This window comes from Charadrius vociferus, unplaced genomic scaffold (genome assembly GCF_000708025.1).
Source record: "Charadrius vociferus isolate BGI_N301 unplaced genomic scaffold, ASM70802v2 scaffold822, whole genome shotgun sequence".
Lineage (NCBI taxonomy): Eukaryota > Metazoa > Chordata > Aves > Charadriiformes > Charadriidae > Charadrius > Charadrius vociferus.
The window spans coordinates 1,378,931-1,399,801 of NW_009647481.1; the positions used below are offsets into that span (position 1 = coordinate 1,378,931).

General features: G+C 41.2%; 1 protein-coding gene across 1 annotated transcript in view; it reads left to right on the forward strand.

Moving 5' to 3' along the window:
* The window catches only part of FBXW11 (F-box and WD repeat domain containing 11), a 57,488-nt gene that overhangs the window by 19,379 nt on the left and 17,238 nt on the right, over window positions 1–20,871 (forward strand). The window contains exons 2-5 of the mRNA XM_009880727.1: window positions 4,443–4,505; window positions 5,611–5,836; window positions 13,532–13,718; window positions 14,568–14,658. Coding sequence (XP_009879029.1) covers window positions 4,443–4,505; window positions 5,611–5,836; window positions 13,532–13,718; window positions 14,568–14,658 — 567 coding nt within the window. The remainder of the gene's footprint in view (window positions 1–4,442; window positions 4,506–5,610; window positions 5,837–13,531; window positions 13,719–14,567; window positions 14,659–20,871) is intronic.

Genomic DNA, 20,871 nt, shown 5'->3' on the forward strand with positions numbered 1-20,871 from the left:
AAGGAAATTTGCTTTATGCAGTTATGCTTGTCAGTACCTCTTTCTCCCCAAGTAACTTTTGAACCTGTTTGCCACCTTCATCTGCATCTCATAGAAATTCCAAAGACTTGAGGTATTGCGGAGCGGAAAGACTAAAGAAAGCTTGAAGTTACTGCGGAAGTAGGTGAGGAATATGGGATGCAAATCTTCGGGAAACAAGCTTTTAAAATTCTACAGCTTGTAGAGCAATTTGTAAATTTTACTGCCATTGCTGGTTTTACCATTAGTGGAAATAAAGACAGAGGCTTTTCTCAGTGTAACTTTATTCAGGTGGGTTATAGTATTTATAAGGCAACGGAAGACATTGATGCTTAGACCCATTGTTATCACTTCGCTGTTGCTGCTATTCCCAGTAGGGGATGCAGAGCGCTTATTCCAGGCTGGCTAATTAAGGAATGACAGCTGGTTGGAAATATCATTCCACTTTTGCAAGAGCTGTGAGCAACTTCACAAGAATTTCTGGAAAAAAAAAATACGAACTTATAACCAGGATTAATTGACAATATTTAGAAGCTGCGCTTCCATTGTGAGGAGCTGCGAGGCTCTTCTTGGTTTTGGGGGTAAAAATACCAAGTTTGTTCTTTCAGAGTTTGCAAGCGCAGGAGCTCATGGTCTTGCCAGAGTCGCTGAATGAGAGGTCATCATTTGAACCAGGTCTTGATGCCGTTCAGCAGCAGAGCTGCAGGGAAACAGCGTGAAGTCCGCGTTAATGCCAGTTTAAAGCTGCTTGGGAAGCCTGCGGAGGCGGCCGGCACGGTAGCTTTGTGTAGAGGGTGGGTGGGGTAAACAACAAGGTAGAGGGTGAAGAGCGTGATGAAGGGAAGAGTTGAACTTGTAGATGCCTATCTTCCTTCTTGCACAAGAGCGGGAGGCCTTCCCCAGCAAGGACCAGTGACACCAGCTGTTAGGAATTTTGAAATTCTTCTTTTGCCGAGTGCTGTGGATGTACAGGACAGATTAGAGTTGTCTAATGGCTTCTTCCAGACAACAGGACAGGATCCGCCTAGTCATCTTTTAGTCTTCAGTTAGTAGGCTTAAGTGCTTTACAGGCACATTAGAGTCTGTGTACGATGTGTAAAATCCATCGAGTTAGGATGTATGTTATTTGCGGAATAACCCCCAAAATTAAGTGTTTAAGACAAAAGTAGGGAGAATTTATTAGAAAGAAGTTATAATGGGAAAACAAGCTATACATTTGGGAGTAGAAAGAGCCCTCAAGCCTTAAAATATACTAAGAAAATGTGGAGTGAGTTTAGGAGTGGAGAAGAGAGAAAAAGCAATAAACAGTGTAGTAGATGCTATTAAATTAACACAGCTACCTACTTCCCAATTAAATACATAAAACAATGTTAAATTTCCAGCCTGAAAATCAATCCATGTAGTCTGCCCTCATGTTCATGGCCCAGATGTTGAGAGGTCATGGAGATATCTCTCAGCAGCAGTAGTGCCTGTGCCAGGGTGCCCGTTTGTGGAGCTGAGACCCTGTCTTCTTAGCCAAGACTGTGCCCTGATGCTCTGAAGGAAGAGGGACAAGTGGAGAGGGCCAGGAGAAATGTGGTTGCCCTACTTTTCCATTGCATCAGTGGACATGCCAAGGATGTAGCATCTCCTTAAAGTCTGCTACCCAGTTTGCTTTACCTAGGCAGCAGCAGAGGTGCAGTAGAATTGAGAAGGCACACACCGTAGACAAAACATTGCTCTGCAGTCAACAGAAAGCAATTTGCATCCTGGGCTCCATCCCCAGCAGTGTGGCCAGCAGGTCAAGGGAGGTGATTCTCACCCTCTACTCTGCTCTTGGAAGACCCCACCTGGAGTACTGCCTCCAGCTCTGGAGTCCTCAGCACAAGAAGGACCTGTTGGAGCAGATCCAGAGGAGGGCCACAAAGATGCTGTGAGGGCTGGGGCACCTCTGCTGTGAGGACATGCTGAGGGAGTTGGGGCTGTTCAGTGTGGAGAAGGCTACGGGGAGACCTCATTGCAGCCTTCCAGTATCTGAAGGGGCTACAGGAGAGCTGGGGAGGGACTTTTTACAAGGGCAGGTGGTGATAGGATGAGGGGGAATGGCTTCAAACTGGAAGAGGGCAGATTTAGATGAGATATCAAGAAGAAATTCTTGACTGTGCGGGCGGTGAGCCCCTGGGGCAGGTTGCCCCGAGAAGCTGTGGCTGCCCCATCCCTGGAGGTGTTCAAGGCCAGGTTGGACGGGGCTTGGAGCAACCTGGGCTGGTGGGAGGTGGCCCTGCCCAGGGCAGGGGGTGGGACTGGGTGATCTTCAAGGTCCCTTCTGACCTAAACCGTTCTGTGATGTTGCAGACAGTTCTCAGCCTATATCCCATGGAGTTAGCAACTATGTCTGAGATGTTTCCCAATAAAGGAGCAGAAGAAAGCAATGGTGCAGTCTCACCGTGACCTACCAAAGCAAAGTTAGGTTGGGGCTAAAGAGATGTAATGTGGGATCTCTGCTGAATATGCTGAGCCACACCATCCATGTTTGATGTTCTCGGTGAGAGCCCCTGTTCCTTGCTCTTAGCTCACAGGACTGCTGCATGTATTTATCCTGCAACTGCAAAAGGGGATGAGATGTTTGTTACTCACTTAAGCATGTAGTAAATTGGAACACAGTTAGCAACATGTAATCACTGTAATGAGTATTTCTACACATTCAAATTTAAAAAACCCTGCGTAATTCCCTGGAGTAATGTTTGCTGGTGTGGGCCCGCTGGGTACCAGTAAGTCTATGGCTGATCTGTGCTCCCTCTTGTGGCACTGTGTGGTGGGAGAGCATCATTCACCCATCGTTGGCACATCAGTGGTAGTCCTGATTGTGAACAGTGTGTAATTATTCATAACTGGAATGGCCCTCAAGGGACTATAATTTTAAAAACATGGAAAGGGTGGTTTACTTTTCCAGTGTTACTGTTCTGTGTATGTCCGGAAGCACTAAAATATACATATCTGTGGCGTAACACAAAACCTTTACTACCTTTGTCCATTTTTTGCTTCCTCACCAGCCATCTCCTGGCCTTGTGTTTGTCATCGTTACATGCGTCTTAACCAAGGTAGACTCAAGTTTTCCCATCACCCAGTGGATGTAGTTTCCATAAAGTAACCTCTCGTCTGTGTCGTGTGTTTTTTCACACCTAACTGCAAGGCAGGAAAGGGTTCAGGGTAAACTTCAGACAAAGCGCTGTAGTCAGGCGGTGGAGGAAGGGGTAATACTGTTAATTTTTCAAGTTTCCTGGTTTTGGTGCGGTACATCCCTTATGGAAGAAAGAGGAGGAGATGAAGCGGTGAATGCTTTTGAGGTGGAATTCTTTTGAACGGGGATTGGATGTAGTTATTAAGGGGTTAATCCATAATCTGATGGCAAGAGTAAAGGAATTGTGTGGCTTATTCCATCATGTGTTTTACTTGAGCGTGTTGTTCCTCTTTCTGCCGAGACAGCTGATAGAGGGGAAGAAGGCTGAGATAAATACAGTGTTTTAAGACATTTGTTATTTTCATGATAGCCCTCGGCCAGTTAGCGATTGTCTCCTGGGCACGAATAATGGGGAGGACAGGCTTGGTGGGAAGCTAGGTGAGCCGTAATTGCCTAGGTGTGGGGTACCAAGGAGTGGGTAGAAATAGATGGTGACCGTGGTATGGACAGCAAAAGGGAGCAGATAATTCAAAACCAAAAAGGGAAGAAATGAGTGAAAGATTTTGAAAAACTGAGGTAGGCTCTAAAAGGAAACGTTTGCAGCCTAATGTAGAAATTCTCACATCTCGTTCTCAACCAAAAGGGAAGAAAACAGCAGGGAGGAGCAGTTATGGTGTGGGGAGAGCACTGTAATTAAGTCGGGGTGAAGAAAGATGGTGACTGCCAAGGGTTATAGGGGACAGACTGTAGCAGTGAATTACAGAGACGTTCTGCAGAGAACGGTCCCTCTTCCTTATGGTAAGCTAGAGCTGGGAAAAAAAATCATATTCTGTTGCATGTAAGTAGCGTATAGTGATTTTTATTTTTTTTTTATTTCAACTGGATGTATGCAATTTAACTTTGGCAGAAAGTGCTAGTTGATTACTTTGACAGGTTTAATTACTTTGGCTTGAGTAGGATGAAAGTGAATTTATTTCCCAGTGAGAAAAGCACTGAAAGGCTGCATGAAAACCTGTCAAAGGAAATTGAAGAGGGGTTGGGGAGTTATCTTTACAGTAAATGGAATTGATAAACATGTCAGTTAAAAGGGGAATTTATTTATAATACCCAGGTTTTGTGGCCAGAAATCTTTGATAATTCTATTCACTGGGAAAAAGAATTTTATCTGTTCAGTTGATATGCTTTTTCATAATGCTTGTAGAGCAAGGAATTGCCATAGAATAAAAAAATTGAAGTCATAATTCTTTTCTTTTTTTTCCCCTAGAACACGTCAGTAATGGAGGATCAGAATGAAGATGAGTCTCCAAAGAAAAATACCCTATGGCAGGTAGGACTAACATTCGCTTAGACAGAGAGTTGGCACGTTTTTATATGCTCTTGCTTTTGAGAAGCTTCCAAATCATGCCTCTGCATAATCATCCTTGTATGTATCCTTACTACATATGTAATGTATCCTTGACTGTATCTTCCTAAAATTAGCTCAGCCTTCAAGTGAAGGATGACACCGATGAATAATACTTGAGAAATTACTAGATCTTCTCGGATTTTGTAGTTTGTGCTGACCTTGAAAGGAGAATTCTGCGTCAAAGGATACTTGGGAATACAGTTCAGCCTTTCTGAGCATGAGTGTCATTTAAAAGGAAAAATTCAACACCTTCACGTGGCAAGGAGTTGCAACCAATTTGCTTTGAAGAAGTTTGGGAATATTTCAGGGAACTGACAGTTGTTCCCCAGCAGCCCTCTTGGTCTCCCGAAGGGCTCCGAAGAGCCTGGCATCAATCTTTGATTCTATTTACTAATTAGCAGTAAGTCCTGGGGTGTTCTTCTTGTAGCATCCTTATTTGTAGCGAAAGCTCCCAGGATTTTAATGATGTTTTTATGTGGATGTCCCAAACGTTGATATGAGCTGTTTTTCGAAAAACAAGCCCTTGACATCATGTAGCTCTCAGTTTTCATTAATATGGACAAGCAGTTCAACACTTACATGAGGGTCTTGAATTTTTGTGTTAACTAATTAATACCCAACTTTGGTATGTCTCTAAATGTGTATTATTTTAACTGCTGGAACCAATGTAAATAATTTGTGGAGGCAGACTGCAACGTGCAGCACAAACCACTGGTTTAATCTGGAAAAGTTTGTTCTAAAAAGAATTAAGTTCCTTGCTGTTCAAATGGTAAGAGGTGTAAGGGAGTTGAAGTCTTTCAGTGTAAGAAGTAACTTATAATTATGAGCAAGCTCCTTTCATTCATCTTTACCTACGAAAGACGAAATTTGTATGGCATAACTCATTCCTTCAAGAATGTATTTTAAAATTTAATTCTGTTGAGTATTTCTTTGCATCTTCTCAGATTTTCCTCCTCAAGAGAGTTCTTATAAAGCTGTTCCTCTTCTTGTTTAGATTTAAATACTGATATTTCTTTTCTAAAAACAGATAAGTAATGGAACTTCATCTGTGATTGTCTCAAGAAAAAGACCATCGGAAGGAAACTACGAAAAGGAAAAAGACTTGTGTATTAAATATTTTGACCAGTGGTCTGAATCAGATCAAGTTGAATTTGTGGAACACCTTATTTCACGAATGTGTCACTATCAGCATGGACATATTAACTCTTACTTGAAGCCCATGTTACAACGGGACTTCATCACTGCGTTACCAGGTAAATTAATATTTATTTTACGAGAGGTGCATTTATAAATACTTTTTTTGTTTGTTTAATACTTCAGGTGTATGCAAACTTTTTGGAACATCCTCCGCATTTAGATTGTCTCGTATAAATAAAGTGATGCTCTCTAGTGCAGGAGGGGAGCTGCAGTCTTTCACTTCTGTGATTAATTGAATTGGCCACTGGATGCCAGTGTTGTTCCATGTAAAAGTAGTTGTGAATAGGATATCCTGAAGAATAGTTTGTGTTTAAGTTGGAACTGAGTTGTCAAAGTTGTATCTCTGCAATCTCTGGTCTAAATTCCTTTTTCATACAAACCCCATAGGTGTAGAAAATACTATAGAGGTGTTTCCATTTGTGAAGACTTTATTACATGTTAGTTTTCTTCTAAGTTTCCCAAATCTTAAATAAAAAGCTGCCTGCTTAGATAAGTGAATCTAGTTTGCCTGGTCTTGTTGCTGACTCAAGAGCAAAAGCAGTTGTGGATTTTTATTGTGCACTCCAGCCACAATTCCTTCCGTTGGTTGCTCAGAACCTCTTCTGCCACCGATCAGTGTAAACCTGTGTCGATAGTTCCAATATGAAGGCTGTTCTTACACTTGCTATATGCATTTCTTAAAAAAAATAATAATGGAGCAGTAATCAGTAGGTATATAGAATCTTGAGCTTTCCGCCTCCTGGTGAGTGGTGTATATTTTTCCATTAATTTCTGGGAGTTGTACCCGTGGATTTTTGCTGCTGGGGAGGATGATTCATTTGATTCTTTGAAAGGTAAATGTGTGGACATCGTTTCCAGAGTGGGAAATAAGCATGAAAGAAGTGGTCAAAAATGTTCTGCTTGCCGCTGGCAGTATAATAGCACAGATTCACTCCTGCAGTGAGCGAGTTCCTTTAAAGGCTGGTCGTATTGCAAGCTCTGAAGCTTTTGTAGCTGTTGGTGTGCTTAGGTGGTCTCGTGCGAATGGGCTCTCCTGGTGTCTGGGCCAGAACGCTGCTTGCGTGTTAGGGGTTTCTCTGCTCTGTGGTGCTGCTATACTTTCATGAAACCTGGAGGAATTCAGCTTTTGGAGGTGATGGGAGGATTTTGGCTCATCTGTCAAGCATGGTTGAAATGAACTTCTTAGTAGTTGGAGGGGGATGAAGAACGTGGGGTAGGACATAGGAAGCGATACAGAATCTCATATGTGCTCTGTTTTCTTAAAAAACAGGTTTAAAGATGTGAAAGAGGGCTATGAAAGGGAGGGAATGTCCTTTTCTCCCACACCTCAGTTTCACGGAAGTTCTTTTATAGAAGACTTAGCTTGTCTGGCCACACACATAAAAATGTGCTCCTCGTTTTGACTGGAGAGCTGTCTTCTTTGGGTAGTGTGGATGTTTCTTCCAGCTTGTTTTCAAAATACTGAATTTTGATTTCTTTAGGGACTGAGATTCACTAAAAAATAAAGTGAAGTAGACAGTCCTGGTCATCATGTGCAAGTATGAGCTTCAATTATAATTTTATTTTGTTTGCTTTTCTTTTATTCCTCAAGGTTGATTACATGAAGACATACAGTTCTTTCATTTTATATATTTATTCCTAAGAAAATTTTGGGAGCTGCGTAAGCTGACGCTTACTTACACCCATTTGTGTATAGAAATATATATATTTATATTTACAATTCTTGTTGCTTTTGAAGATGTAAATACTGGGAGCTGTTCCCATACTCAGCCTTTCTTAAAGATAATGTGGTGTTTGAATAATGTCTGTATAAATTTACCCAAAAACTTAATCTGAGCTGACTGAAATCAATCCCGCGTTGGACTAACATCACATTAAAAGATAACAATAAGATAGTTTCACTTGTCTGAAAGAAGGAAAATTCCTTTGTTTTAAATGGAAATAGTTTTTGCTTGCTACTGTCCCTACTGATTTTACACCTGTGAGAATGCAGGAAAAAATGGAGAAAGTTTGTTGTCTCTGGCTTCTCTTTGCTTCAGTGGAAAAAAGTGATAATTCTGGTGTGCTTTTCTGTAAGCGGTGGCAGAATGTTTAGTCTGCAGGGTCTGTTCTTACAAGTTGGGCTGTGGTTGGGCTCTTCACTGCACAGCGGGGCGGTGGCGTGTGCCCAGCTGTATCGGCGATGGCTGTGTGGCGTACAGCTGTGTCGCCCATTGCCAGTCCCGTGGATCAAGTGGCTCAGAAGCCCGTACCCGTTGTTTCTCCACATCTGCCGGCGGCGTTTCCTCTAGCACGTCAAAACCAACTCTCCAAACGCAGCGGTCTATAGTGGACAGCATCATTGCAAGAATAACTTATCTCCCCTCTGCGCTTTTGGTTCTCTTAATTATCTTTAAGATGTTAATCTTAATATAACCTTAATATTCCTTGCCTGGTCTCATCCAACTTGTGCCCTTTCCTCAAATGAATTACAGCTTTGACCCTTAAGCGCTACCTTGTCACCCTTGATTAGGAGAGAAAGTCCCTTCCCTATCTGTTTTGTGTGTTAAAACTGTAAGAGAACCGTACGCTGTGTCAGGCAAGTAAAACCCGGCCAGGCTTCTTTTAAAATTTGTTTCTAAAATAATAAAAGCCTGTGCAGTTGTATGATCTAAGTGACTGTTTCGTATCTAATGTTAGTCGGTTTTATAGAGTTGACATCCCACATTTGGGTTTCATTTTCATACAAAGTGCTATTTACACATTGAGCTTTGAAATCCCTGTGGATTTTAATTGTTTTAATTTATTATTGAAATTCAACCAAACCTTCATCTGGTACCTATGATCAACAACAGCTGTAATTTTTCACCATTTTCTATAAAACTGCAAAAGCCTCTTGTAGAGGAATAAGAGTTGGAAGTAATGTTTTTCTTTGAAAAGTGTACCAGTGAACGCCAGATGCCTTTTACTAAATAAAATCGATAGGGTTTAGTACCTATTTCAGAAACTGTTTATAAAACTAAATGCTTACTGTCTTTTAATGTAAAATAGGTATATGCAGCTGTCTCGGGCCTTGATATATATTAAACTTAGTCCTGTATGATGCCTGAAATAATCACAGCAGGTCCATCTAAGTGTCTGTGCTTTGGACCTGTTCCTACTATGTTAATTAGAGTAAATATTTCACTTGATGTCTTTTTTTTTTTGTTTGTTTTAACAATTTAATCTGTGCACTTTTTCAAGCAGTAAAAAGCTTGAGAGCAGACTTAGTGGCAAAGCATTTGTGTAGTTGAGCTCAGTGCACAACTTTCAAGGCTTTGTGTATTCATAGAAGATGAGATTCCACTATTTTAACTTGAGTTTCTGACTTCTTAAAAATCTATTTTTAACCCTGACCAGTGTTACACAGAACTGTGAAAATTATGCATCTTAATAAAGGGCTTCTGCCTCGTAATTCGCAGTTGATCCTTAAAACTCGATGAAATATTGGCTTTGGGATGAAGAGGCTGTACGTGTTAAAAGTGTACGGCCCCAGGTTGATACGCGTACGTGTGTATGTTACGGCCTTGTGGAGATAACACGCGTCGTGGTGCTGATTGCAGTTAGCTTTTATTAAAAACCTTGGTTTAGTGCAATTAAACATTAATGAGCATTTGCTACTAGGATTACACCACAAACTAGAGGCTGAAAAGGCCTTGGGTTGGTGAAGGGAACAAAAACAAGCTGAGCACTTGTCACGTGGGTTCGGTCTCTCCAAACGCGTGCTCTGATAGTTCCGTAAAACATCATTCTGTAGATAGCACTCGAGTCTCTGTCTTCTGGAGAACATTCCTAACCTGTAGAAAACAAAAGTCACATTAGGGAGGAAGATTTTCCTTGTGCTTTGAGTTTATTTGGAGAGTTAGGAACCACGTTGTAGCCCCGTCTCTAAATGTATGTTAGGGTGAAATGATGTTTTGAAAATTGGATTTGGAGAAGGACCTGGGTCTTAGCCTGGTACTTCTGAGCTCTGTACATGGCCCAGAAAGGCCCGGAGCGCACTGCGATACCCATAGAGCATGGTCTGTTTACGCCCTTCCCCAAAGTGGAGGAGAGGCTCCGGTTGGGGCTGCTGGGGCCAACCCTCCAGAGTTTCGTACCTGTTTCTGAGGAAATGGCGTTAATGACTCCTGGTGCCTCAGCAGCGGTTTCTCAGCTCTTCGCCTCAGCTTCAAAGCAGCTTGTCAACGGCCAGAAATCGCAACATTGACCTCTCCAAGAAAAGGGGTAGCTTTTGGATGAATTGGGGGTGGTAGCTTGGTCATTCAGGTTGCGTTTCCAGACTCGAAGCTTGAGAGGTGGCTTTGGATCCAGGTTTTCACGACTGCTTTTCAGAGGATTTTTATTGCTCTTTCAAATGCAGTTGTGTGAAAGACTGAACAATTGCAAAATGTTCCTGCGTGTCGTGTATTGTTTTTCTTAATCAGGTCTGTTCAACTGCATTTAATCTGGAGAACTGTCTTTTTGAGAAACAGTATTTCACAAGGAAAAGAAACTAAAAGCAGTTGAATGTATGTTGATGAATACACACATTGTATTACTCGTACTTTGCATTGATTTCTAAATAGGGAATCACAAAACCATGGACTCCAACAATTCTATGTTTGCCTCATGCTGAAAGGTGTTACAAGCCCTGGTGTGTGCTGTCTACCATCCCGACTGTGATCCAAATACTTTTTAATAGTCTTGAAATAGTAAGATAAATTAAAGTATTCTGAAACTACTTAAATGACGTGTACATCCCTACTTGCACAAAGGACGTAAAATACAACGTATTGGTTTCTAATAATGGACTATGCTGAATTCTGCATATAAAACTTGATTCAAAGCCTTTGAACTTGATTCAAAACCACTTGTCTGCTAGCGAAAACCAAGTGATGCTGTCAGCCTAACTCTGAAGGGCAGTTCAGGTTCCACTTTCAAGCTGACCTGTTCAGTGTCTTCTGAAAGAGGTATACAGGTATGTCAGAGCAGGGGTGAAATACCAAACCCAGCACCACCAGAAACCCCACAGAACCATGCAGGTGTTGAGTCCCGAGGATGCTTTGCAGTGTAGCCTCTGCTACTTTGGTTATTCATAACATTACAGCTTCTCAGCGTTCTCATGTCTCTTGGGGGTGGGGGTGGGGGTGTGTAATTATTTAGTTTGTTGCCAGGAGATGGCAGTAACAGGTAAACTTTTAAAGAAATATTTTGTGCATGAACATAATTTGAACATCTTCTCTTTGTCTGTCACTTTCTCCCCTGGGAATTCATTTTACATCTGACATTTTCATGATCTTTACATTTCAAATATTGTTCAAAATGCAAGCAAGGCGTTAGCAACATGTTCTAGTGCCAGCACGGCTACTTCATCCCGTAACCTTTCTTCAAGTCTGTGGTTGAAACAAGCGCAGAGTTCTGGTTTGCTTAAATGGTCTTTCAAGTAGTACTACATTTCCCCCTTCTAAGAACATTAGTATACATGTGTGATGATTGTTTTACTAAGTTATTCCAGTTAGGCGAAATTATAATTCTCGACTTTGGAATGAGAAGAGCATCTCGGTGATGGGTATCTGCACAGCGTGGATCCTGCCGTCCCATCTTTATGACTACTAAATAGCAGCGTTTTGACCAAAATGTGCCTGCTGAGGCCGGCTGTTCCTCTGGCCGTAGAGCCGGTTTATTTGATGAACTTTGCATCATTCATTTGATCATTCAGCTGCCGTCTTTCAGGTGCATGAGTAAAGAATTTTACACCTTAAAAGTGCAGACATTGAAAGATTTACCTGTCATCAGCGTATCTTGTGCTACTGTCTCTTTTGGAACCCAGACATAGCTGGAGTGTGTTTTTCCTCTAATAAAGAGGAATCGAGGTCATGTGAAAAGGTTAGTTTGATGTGTGCCTCCGCTCCTCTGCCGTGCCACCGCCGATTAAAAAGGCCTTTGCCGTGGAAAGGACAGGACAGCTCCTCGTGTCTCTGGGAGAGCTGAAAGCCAAAAGTTGGGGCTGTTGCCTGCCTGCCCCATTTTGCAGAAATACTCTTTTTAATAATTTCTGGGTCTGCTGCTTTAACTGTAAAATACTGTGGTGTTTACTCTTAGTTTCTTGTAACTTCTTCCAAACTTTGCCATCATTCATTTTTACATTTAATTAGTAAGCAGCCTGTTACGGGTTGAACTGAATTACCAATTCTGTCATTTGTTAGCGCTACAGTCTCTTTTATTACCCGTTGATTTGTCTAAATATCCCTGTGTGAGGAGAATATCGATACACCTTTGGCCCTGAACCAGGGTCCCAGTGCTGGGAGGATAGCGGACGCGCCGCCTTTGGAGGCTGAAGAGGGAGAGGAGGGTGATCTAAGCTCAGATGTTGTATAATGGCTATTGAAAGGAAAATGGTGCGGCAAAATGAGAACCTTAAACACCTTTTATACAGGAACCTCGGTGTATTGCTTACTACAGAGTTTGCAATTATGGTGGTTAATTGTCATATCCTCTGCACTGTTTCCCTTTGGGAACTGCAGTGCTCACATAGAAAATCCCTCCTCTTCGAAGTACAACGTGCTCTGTGCTGGGAAAATATGAAGAGGGCTGCGTTGTGTGGTTACAGCGGTACCGATGTACTAGACAGGCACTTGTTCTGTATAGGCTGATCTTATGCTGTTGAACACGACTATTTTGTACTAAAGTCTAAAATAACTGTTATATCTGTTCCCGTTAAAACATGGCGTGTGCCCTCTTCACACCTGTGACCTTCAAAATCGGAGAAATGCTTACTCAGCAGACCTGTTTGTTTTCTTTATTTTTATCTAGCTGTGTCCTTCGCCTTGCATAATGAATCAGTTTGTCTTCTCGATACCCAAGGATTCCCGATTTTAAACTAACTCTTGAAAATGACCTTGCAATGATTATGTTTTCTGGAAAAACCTTGAGAACTGTTTCAAATCACATACCATCGCAGTAAGATAAATATATCCGAAGTAAACAGTATTTAGAATCTCAAAGTTGCTATTTACTAGAAAGATTGGGAGGTGGCAGACTGGGAGGCCGCTTTTACAGTGTATTTAAATGCCCTGGTATTTTCTTCAGACTGCTGATGTAGGAGATGGTGCAGCTTAGAGCTGCTCTGAGACATGGTATTCTTCTTTGAATCTGTTATTATCAATACCAATATTGGCCTTGTGTTTGATGCTAGATTTTTTTTTTTTTTTTTGGCAAAATCTTTGTTCATGCTTCTACTGGATATGTCTCTATTTGTTCCTGTGGAGTCCCGTTTTCTGCTGAGTCGAATTATCTGTTGTTCTATATAAGGGAGGAATAAAAGAAACAATATTTTAATTTTGCATTACTGTGGCTTAGTGAAGCATCTGCTTGAAGATGGTGATCTTTTTGAACCATGTAGCCCAATGCATTACATGCTCAAAAAGTCCAGAATTCTGTGCCCAGAAGCAGCAAAATGTTTTCTGCTGCTTGCATACTATGCTGCGTTTTGGTTTGTGCTCCTTCTCACTCTCTGGAAATGGGACAGTCCAGTAGGCAGACTGTACCAGGAAAGGAGTAAAGTGTTAGAGATATTTTGGTGTACCTGTTTGGATTAATTTGTAACTGGCACCTATATGTATGATAATTTAATTATCACGTTGCTCTAGCGCCTTTAAAGCTGTGTTGGCTTTCCCTGAATGTATTGCAAATCTTGTTTAGTAGTTTACTGTGAAGTGGTTGACTTTCTGCTTGCCTTTATTTCTCTGTAGAGCAAGGCTTAGATCACATAGCAGAAAACATCCTTTCCTACCTTGACGCCAGATCGCTCTGTGCAGCAGAGCTGGTATGTAAGGAATGGCAGAGAGTCATCTCCGAGGGAATGCTATGGAAAAAATTGATTGAAAGAATGGTACGCACAGATCCGCTATGGAAGGGACTGTCAGAAAGAAGGGGATGGTAAGTACCTTGACGATAACTCAATTCACCTTTTACAGTGTCCTCCTTTACACATTTCCCTAACCATGAGCTCTGCTAAAAAGTAAGCTTCTAGTAAATTGGTATCCCCGATATCCTTAGCTGTGCCGGGGACTAGAGGGGGAAGCTGTGGCGAGAGCCGTCAGCTCCCGTTTCTACTTTGGCTTTGTTCCCTGTCTTTTTGTGCACCAGTGTCTTCCAACACTTGCTTTCTTGCGGTAAGTCTGTCTGCAAATTTGTAATTTCTGTTTTGCAGGGAGAACTAGCGTGTGGAATCGGCTCACACAAACTGTCAGTAACATGTTTTGCAGGGCTTTTTTTCAAGTGAAGTATTTCTAATTAAACTTTTTTTTTTTTTTTTTTTGTGCTTAAAATGTAAAATAGCTGACTGGGCTGCAGAAGCCTCTCTCAGAAAGAAAACATTTTTGTGGCCATGGAGGTTTTCTATCCTTAACGAGTATCTGAAGAGATGAGGTGTGTTCTGCTTTAGAAACCTGCTTTTCTGTGCTCCCTAGTGGTGTCCCTAAGAAAATGCAAGGCGTATTGTAAAGAGCAAGAGGATGACACCCTGCAGGCTTAAAAAGCCTTATGAAGCAGTGAACCCTAATTTGGAAAACCATAAGGAAAACATCTGTTATTTCTGTAGTCTTGGACATTTTAAATACAGCTGTCAAATTGTAAAGTCACAGGGGTTGTAACAGCAACACTAAAAATTCTTACGAGGACTCTGTGAGAATATATTGTAAGGTTTTGTTCTGTGCAGATTTTGAATTCCTTTAAAGTTTGGATTCCTTGTGGAAAATTGAACAATATGTTTCTGGTTCTTTCCAGGGATCAGTACCTGTTTAAAAACAGACCAACAGATGGCCCCCCAAATTCATTTTACAGGTCCTTATACCCAAAGATAATACAGGATATAGAGGTACGTTTTCTGATACATAATACCTAATGTTGTACGTTGTTAGTGTTTCAAAGACACTAAAGGTGCATGTTGGAGCAATGAAGCATATCATATGTCTCTGCATCACTGCTGCTTTGTGAGCTCTGGCTCTCACACAATGTAAAAAATACCCTCAGCAACTTACTGCCGCAGTACGGGCATTAACATGTAAGTCTTAACACCATCTCTTCTGCATTAAAAGTTTTTGGAACTCTTCTGGGACTATGGATTTTAATCAAATAGCTGTTCTAGGAAACTTACTACCAAGACAGTTCCACGTATTGCTGAATGTTCTAATATATTGGTGATGCTCACTTAGAAAGTGACCTGAGGCTTGACGCCTTAAACACCAATCATTTTAAACATTGCTCGTTTAGCACCTTATTACTTCTAAAGCATTCACTGTTGCAAATGCAGCTTTCTTTGGGGTAGGGGATTCTTTTTCCCCCTTTAGTGGTTTGATGAGAACAATCAGTCCTTCAATGATAAACAGAGTTAAGGCTATTGGTGGTAAAAAGACTGTAGAAATGACTGTTCTGTTCTTTGATGTAAAATTGTGCTTATCTTGTTTAAGAGTTACAAAGTTGGACTTGCTCACTTAGTTTTAAAATGTTTCTGATAAACCGGGGTCATCTCTGTATTCTGCTTACCAGCAGAAAATCTGGCTTGCTCGGTTTGCTGTGTACGCACCACAAAACTCTTAAGTTATACCACAGCCTGTAATGGATTTATTTCAGCCACGTGATGGATGTGAAATTGTTGGTCTGAAATTCATTAGTGGGGGAAACAAGTGTTTTGATGTTTAAGACAGATGTGAACTAATGGAATAGTTCTGCTATGGCAAATGTGAGTTTGTGTTGCTTGGCACTCAGTAAACAAAATTACTCAGAACTCTTAACCTATCTGTAAAATGTATCTGCTGGAAAACATGATCCAGTTTTCAAATATTTGTTTATAACCCTTGCAACACAATTTATAAACATTTAAAGATAAAGAACTAAGCATGAAATGTAGCCTAGGCAAAATAAGATCAAACTGGATGTTCACTTGTGAGCTGAATGATACACATTTTATTATTTTGAAGGGAGATGTCTGCTCTCTGTAAGGAATGACAGAGTGATGTTGCAATGATTAGAAGCCCATGGGATTACGGAGAATTTAGTGAGATATTTTTTTGCTTTCTGCAAAATTCTGGCATTGTTCAGTAATGAAAATGGGCAAAAAGCAAGGTGAAAAGATGAGCTTTGAGATGATGTAGAACGCTGAAGGAGTTCAGCATTATTATAACCCAGATTTTAAAGGTTATTTTTCTGAAACCCATTTGTTTAGGTGTAAGTGGAACATTTGTATAGGAATTTTTATCATTAGAGATGGGAGTGTTCCTTAGAGGTGGTCTGAGGCCATTCAGCCTTTGAACTGTCACAATCCCCTATTTAATACTTTCATTCTTTAGTTGCTGTGGATGTGCTAGTACAATGCACAGAAATGAAACTCCTGAATCGGACAGTTTTTGCTAGTATGAAATTAGCAGGAAAAACCCCCAAACTCTCAGGCTGTGCTTGCTGCTAATATATTAAATGGAAAAAACGTCAGTCTCTAAATACATGGGAGTGGGGAACGAGTATACCACTAAAAACACATCATAGTAATGAACATGTTTCTTGATTAAAAACTGAATTTCATTAAGATAACTGTAAATATATTAAACCCTCAGATTAGGAGAAAAATTTGCACTGCGCTGCCTGAAAAGTACGAGCTCATATATTCAGTGTAGATTGAAAACGCATCAGTGTTTGGAAACTGAGAAACATAGTTTTATAATACTCTTTTGAACCCTAACTTTATTTTTCATTACATACTGCTCAGGTGGAGGATGCGCCGAGTGCAGAATATGCAGAGTAAGGGGTTATCTCGTGTCAGGCTCTGAGGTGGAGCTGTATGTAAAACACGCCACGCCGCTAGTACTTAAAAATAGTAACGTGAGTAATGAGCGTGGGAAAAGAGTTGTCTCTTCTGTGGTGTACAAAGAGTAAACTGTAAGCTGTTGCCATAGTTTCTGCCCATTCCAAACCGCCTGGCAATGCAGCTACTTTTACATCTGATTTCCGTAGTTTCTATCTAATGCTTATATCTTTAACGATGTTAAATATTACTGGGGCGTGCGGGGAAACTCCTGTGTGTCTCAAACTCATATGGAGGGAGGCAAGAATAGAGAAGCACAATTAGGGCTGCTGAGGAAAAATCTCCCCGAGTTCTGTACTTCCCATGCCATGCTCGTGTCTGTAAACCCATGAAAAACCTTTGGTCGTTAGTGCTTGTCAATCACTTGGGGTAGAATTTAGGGTGTTGGCAACTAACCTCACCGCTGTCCGTGGCTCGTGGATACTCCGGTAGAGCAGTAAAGGTGAAGGGAGCCAGGACCTGGCAGCTGCGGGCTCTTGCCTCTCAACTTCGCTTTAGCAAGAGTAAGTGTAAGCCTCTGTTCGCCCAAATTCAGGAAACAAATGCATCTTTGTCCGGTCCTCTAGAGGGGTGAAGTCTCTCTTTGAAAACTCACGGCTACTTGCAGAATCATCACCGCTCAGTTTATACAGGCAGCGCCTTTCCCACTCCTGTTCTTTGAAATTGCTGAGCTGGAGCGGAAAGGCAGAAGGACCGGGGGTATTGTGCCCCAGCAATTTTTTTTTCCCCCGTTTATAGATTTCCTTCAAGCCTTCTGAAATATTGCTGCTTTCCAGGTTTCCAACCTGGAGTGGGGTTAGTGTTTCTGCTAATAGTCAAGGGTCCAGTAATTCTTCCACTTCCAAAAGTCTATTATAATTTTTCTAATAAATCACCCTTTAAAGCACTTTTCCCAAATTGCTTCCCTAAAGGACTGTCAAAAGAAGCTTTTAACACTGTTTAAAAGTGTAGATGGTGAGTAACGATAACAACAAAACTTAGCTATAAGATGAGGAGCGCTTCTTAACTTTTTCCTCCCCTTATTCTGTTTTTAAGATTAAGTCATGCTCTCCCTCAGTTTCATACTTCTCCCGTTCCTTCGTTTTTCAAAGCAGAAGCTTTTAAATAAGACTTTCATCTTAGCTGTGATGAAGAATTTTGTATCTCTGAATACCAAAATGTTTTTTCTTCAAATATTTGCCTGGACCTTTAATAAGATCTTCCTGTTTCTCTCAGAGGGTCAGAGTTTAGGGAGCTAGTGATGAGCCAAAGGCTACCGTATTAGCATTTATATAATTATCTAAGTATTTTTAGAAGACATTTATCTTGTGTCCAAAGGACTTGATATTATTTTTTTTTTTGTTTAAATACAGTCAAATATATTTGATGGAACACAAAAATCTCGTCATTCAGTATTTTACCTGTGGAGCACAAAGATTAACCAAATTCTGCTAGGCTGTTTCCAACGATAAGAGTTATTAATTCACTGTAGCTGGTACTAAATTGGGTTGTGGGTAGAGATAAGCTTGAAGGAGAATGGGCGCTCTCCTTCGGATTGACTGACAGAATTTGAGAAGTAATCCAAAACCTGAATTAACAATTGGAAGGAAAAATGAGGAATGATAAATAGCGAATTTGAATTCTTTCTCTTGGGCTCTATTTGCATTTTTGGGTCAAAAGTCCATGCAGCCACAAAGTGGTGTTAGCTGCAAGGTAATACAGGCAATGATTTGGCAAAGGGAGTTTCTCTTGCCTCTCTGAAAATTTATTAGTGCCAGTATCTGTTTATTTCATGCCAAACACATTTTAGGAATATAATGTCACTTCTGAAATCATTGGATTTGAAAATAAGAGGACATTTAGAGATCTGAAACCAAATTCTTGGAAAGAAGTAGTTACGCTCCACCTCCGCTGTGAAGCCAAATATTTAATTAGGTTTCATTTCACAAGAGGTGGTCCAGTGATTTTAAATGTCTCCAAGTCAGATGTTGAATTGCCAGACCTTCTTTGGGAGCTTTTTAAAGGGAAAACCTGATTTGGGGCTTATCCTCAAAAACCAAACTTGGGTTTGCAAGACCTTGTTTATGGAGATGATCTGGTTGGAGCGGGGTATCCTGTGCCCGGGTGCAGTCCCAAAGCGTTATGAAGGTCAGCTCTTTTAATGGGATTGTGTTAATCGGCACGTTGCCAGGATGGGAAGTTTAATACTGCTGATTCCAGAACCCCAAGTCCCTGGATTTTTTCCATATTATTTGTGAAGCTTGGCCAACTATTCTGTTTTCCCCTCAGGATTAGCACAAGTATCTATTTCTTGTGATGAGTTGAGAAGACTTCATAAATGTTCCGCTTATCTTTAGGCACATGGCAAGTGCCCTCATCTTGTTTCCATGGAGACTTAGGTCCACCTAATTAAGATAGGAATTAAAATGCGATTTTGCTGAAGACTTTAGGAAAGCGTGGCATTGGGCCATCAGATAAACACCATGTGTTCTTCTGAATTTTGAAAAAGTTCAGATTTTAGGACTGGAACTGAAATTTTAAAGCCTTGGGAAAATTTGTAAAGGGGAAAATGTCAACTCTCACCCTAAATCACTGCCAGCATTGGGAGATCTTTGCTTATGAAAGTTGCAGTGTATAATTTCTGAGGGAAATGGGTTTGTTTAGTACTGTTCTAATTATGATGCTGGAGAAGTTTTATGTGTGTGTGTGGGGAGAATCTGGTCAGCATTATACGCCTTGACATTTTTTTCAGCCAGCCTTTGAAATCTCCACTCCACAAGCATTTTCCAAACAGCGTTTCTTAAAAAGGAATCTGGCCAAGGAAAGGAGAGGCTTTTGAGCGGCACGGGTGAAGTTCTTGGGGTGCACAGGGCGGATTTTGGTTCTCACATCTGAACAGGGCAGAAGACTCCGTTAGATGCCCCTACTGCGGGACGGATCCCTGGCTTGGCTTTTTTGTTCTCTTTGCCCACGTCACGCCTACTTATTTTCCACAAATGGGCAAACTTAAAAAAAACTGACGTTTTTCTTCTGCAGATTTGGAAGAGGGATTTATTGTTCCCGTGTGAGTACTTGGAATGCCCCTGTGCTCTGATAGGGGCTGATAACTACCCGTTTAAATAGAACTTTGTATTTTTATGATGTTGTGTGTAAACTTCGTTATTGTCTCCAATGGAACCTAAAAGGTGCAATAATTCTGTTTTTCAGCAGCGTTGCTCTTTGTCAGGTGTTGTGTACAGTTCAGATGCATGTCTTATTGAAGCACCTCGGAGGACCTCTCTCTGTTTTCATTGCTGTTGGCTTGTACTTTTAAGATTTCCTCTCCAGATCTGGAAGTTACAATACTTCTCCTCTATCGCTTTGGTGTAAGCAGGAACCCACTTAAAGTTAGTATATTTTGATGTTGCGTCTGTCACCTGAAAGCTTGAAATTTTACTCGTAGGCGTGTTAGACCTAGTTGATGTTAGTCAGTGAAAACGGGGATCCTTTAAAAGAAAACCTGTGCAACCCAGCAGTGGGTGTTACTGTGATCATGGCAGCTGCAGAGAAGAAAAAGGTCATCTTCATCAGATGCTGCCCTTGAATCTCTTCTGGGATCTTGTGCTTTGTTGGCTGCCTTTGCAGAGGTGCTTGATAGAGAAGACAGATCTTTTGGGGAAGAGAAATTGCTTTGTTCAACCGCGTTCTCCAGTTACTGGTTCTCCTGAGTAGGAGTTGAGAGGATTCTCTGCTCCCTCCCCGGGGAGACAGAACAACTGTACCGGTCAGATGAAAGGTTGGCTATAGCACAGCATCCCGTGACAGACGCGCGGGGCAGAGCACGGGGACGTGATGCAGTTACACTTCCTTTACGTGGGAGTCATCAAAGCCTCAAATCTGTCTCCCCCGATGAGTCACGCGCTACCACTGTCCTGAGTTGATAGTCCTAATGCCGAGTTATTCTTCTTTAAGTCTAAAGCTTCAGTTTATGTTGCCTTTTTTACCTGATTTGATTAAGCTTTCTCTGGTGTGTAACGCCATTTTGACACTTGGAGAACGTGTTGTCTTTTCTTCGTGCTTGAGGATACGGTCAGTATTATCCTGTCAGCTTTCTCCCAAAGTCATTTCCTATATTCCTTCTATGTCAGTGGCCTTTAACGCAGTTTTTGCAAGTCTTCTCCTCTTCCTCTCTACAACATTAGCATATGCCACAGTCCAGATTTATCTCACTCAGCATCGTAGGGTCAGTCTGTTCTTTTTAAATGTGCATTTTAA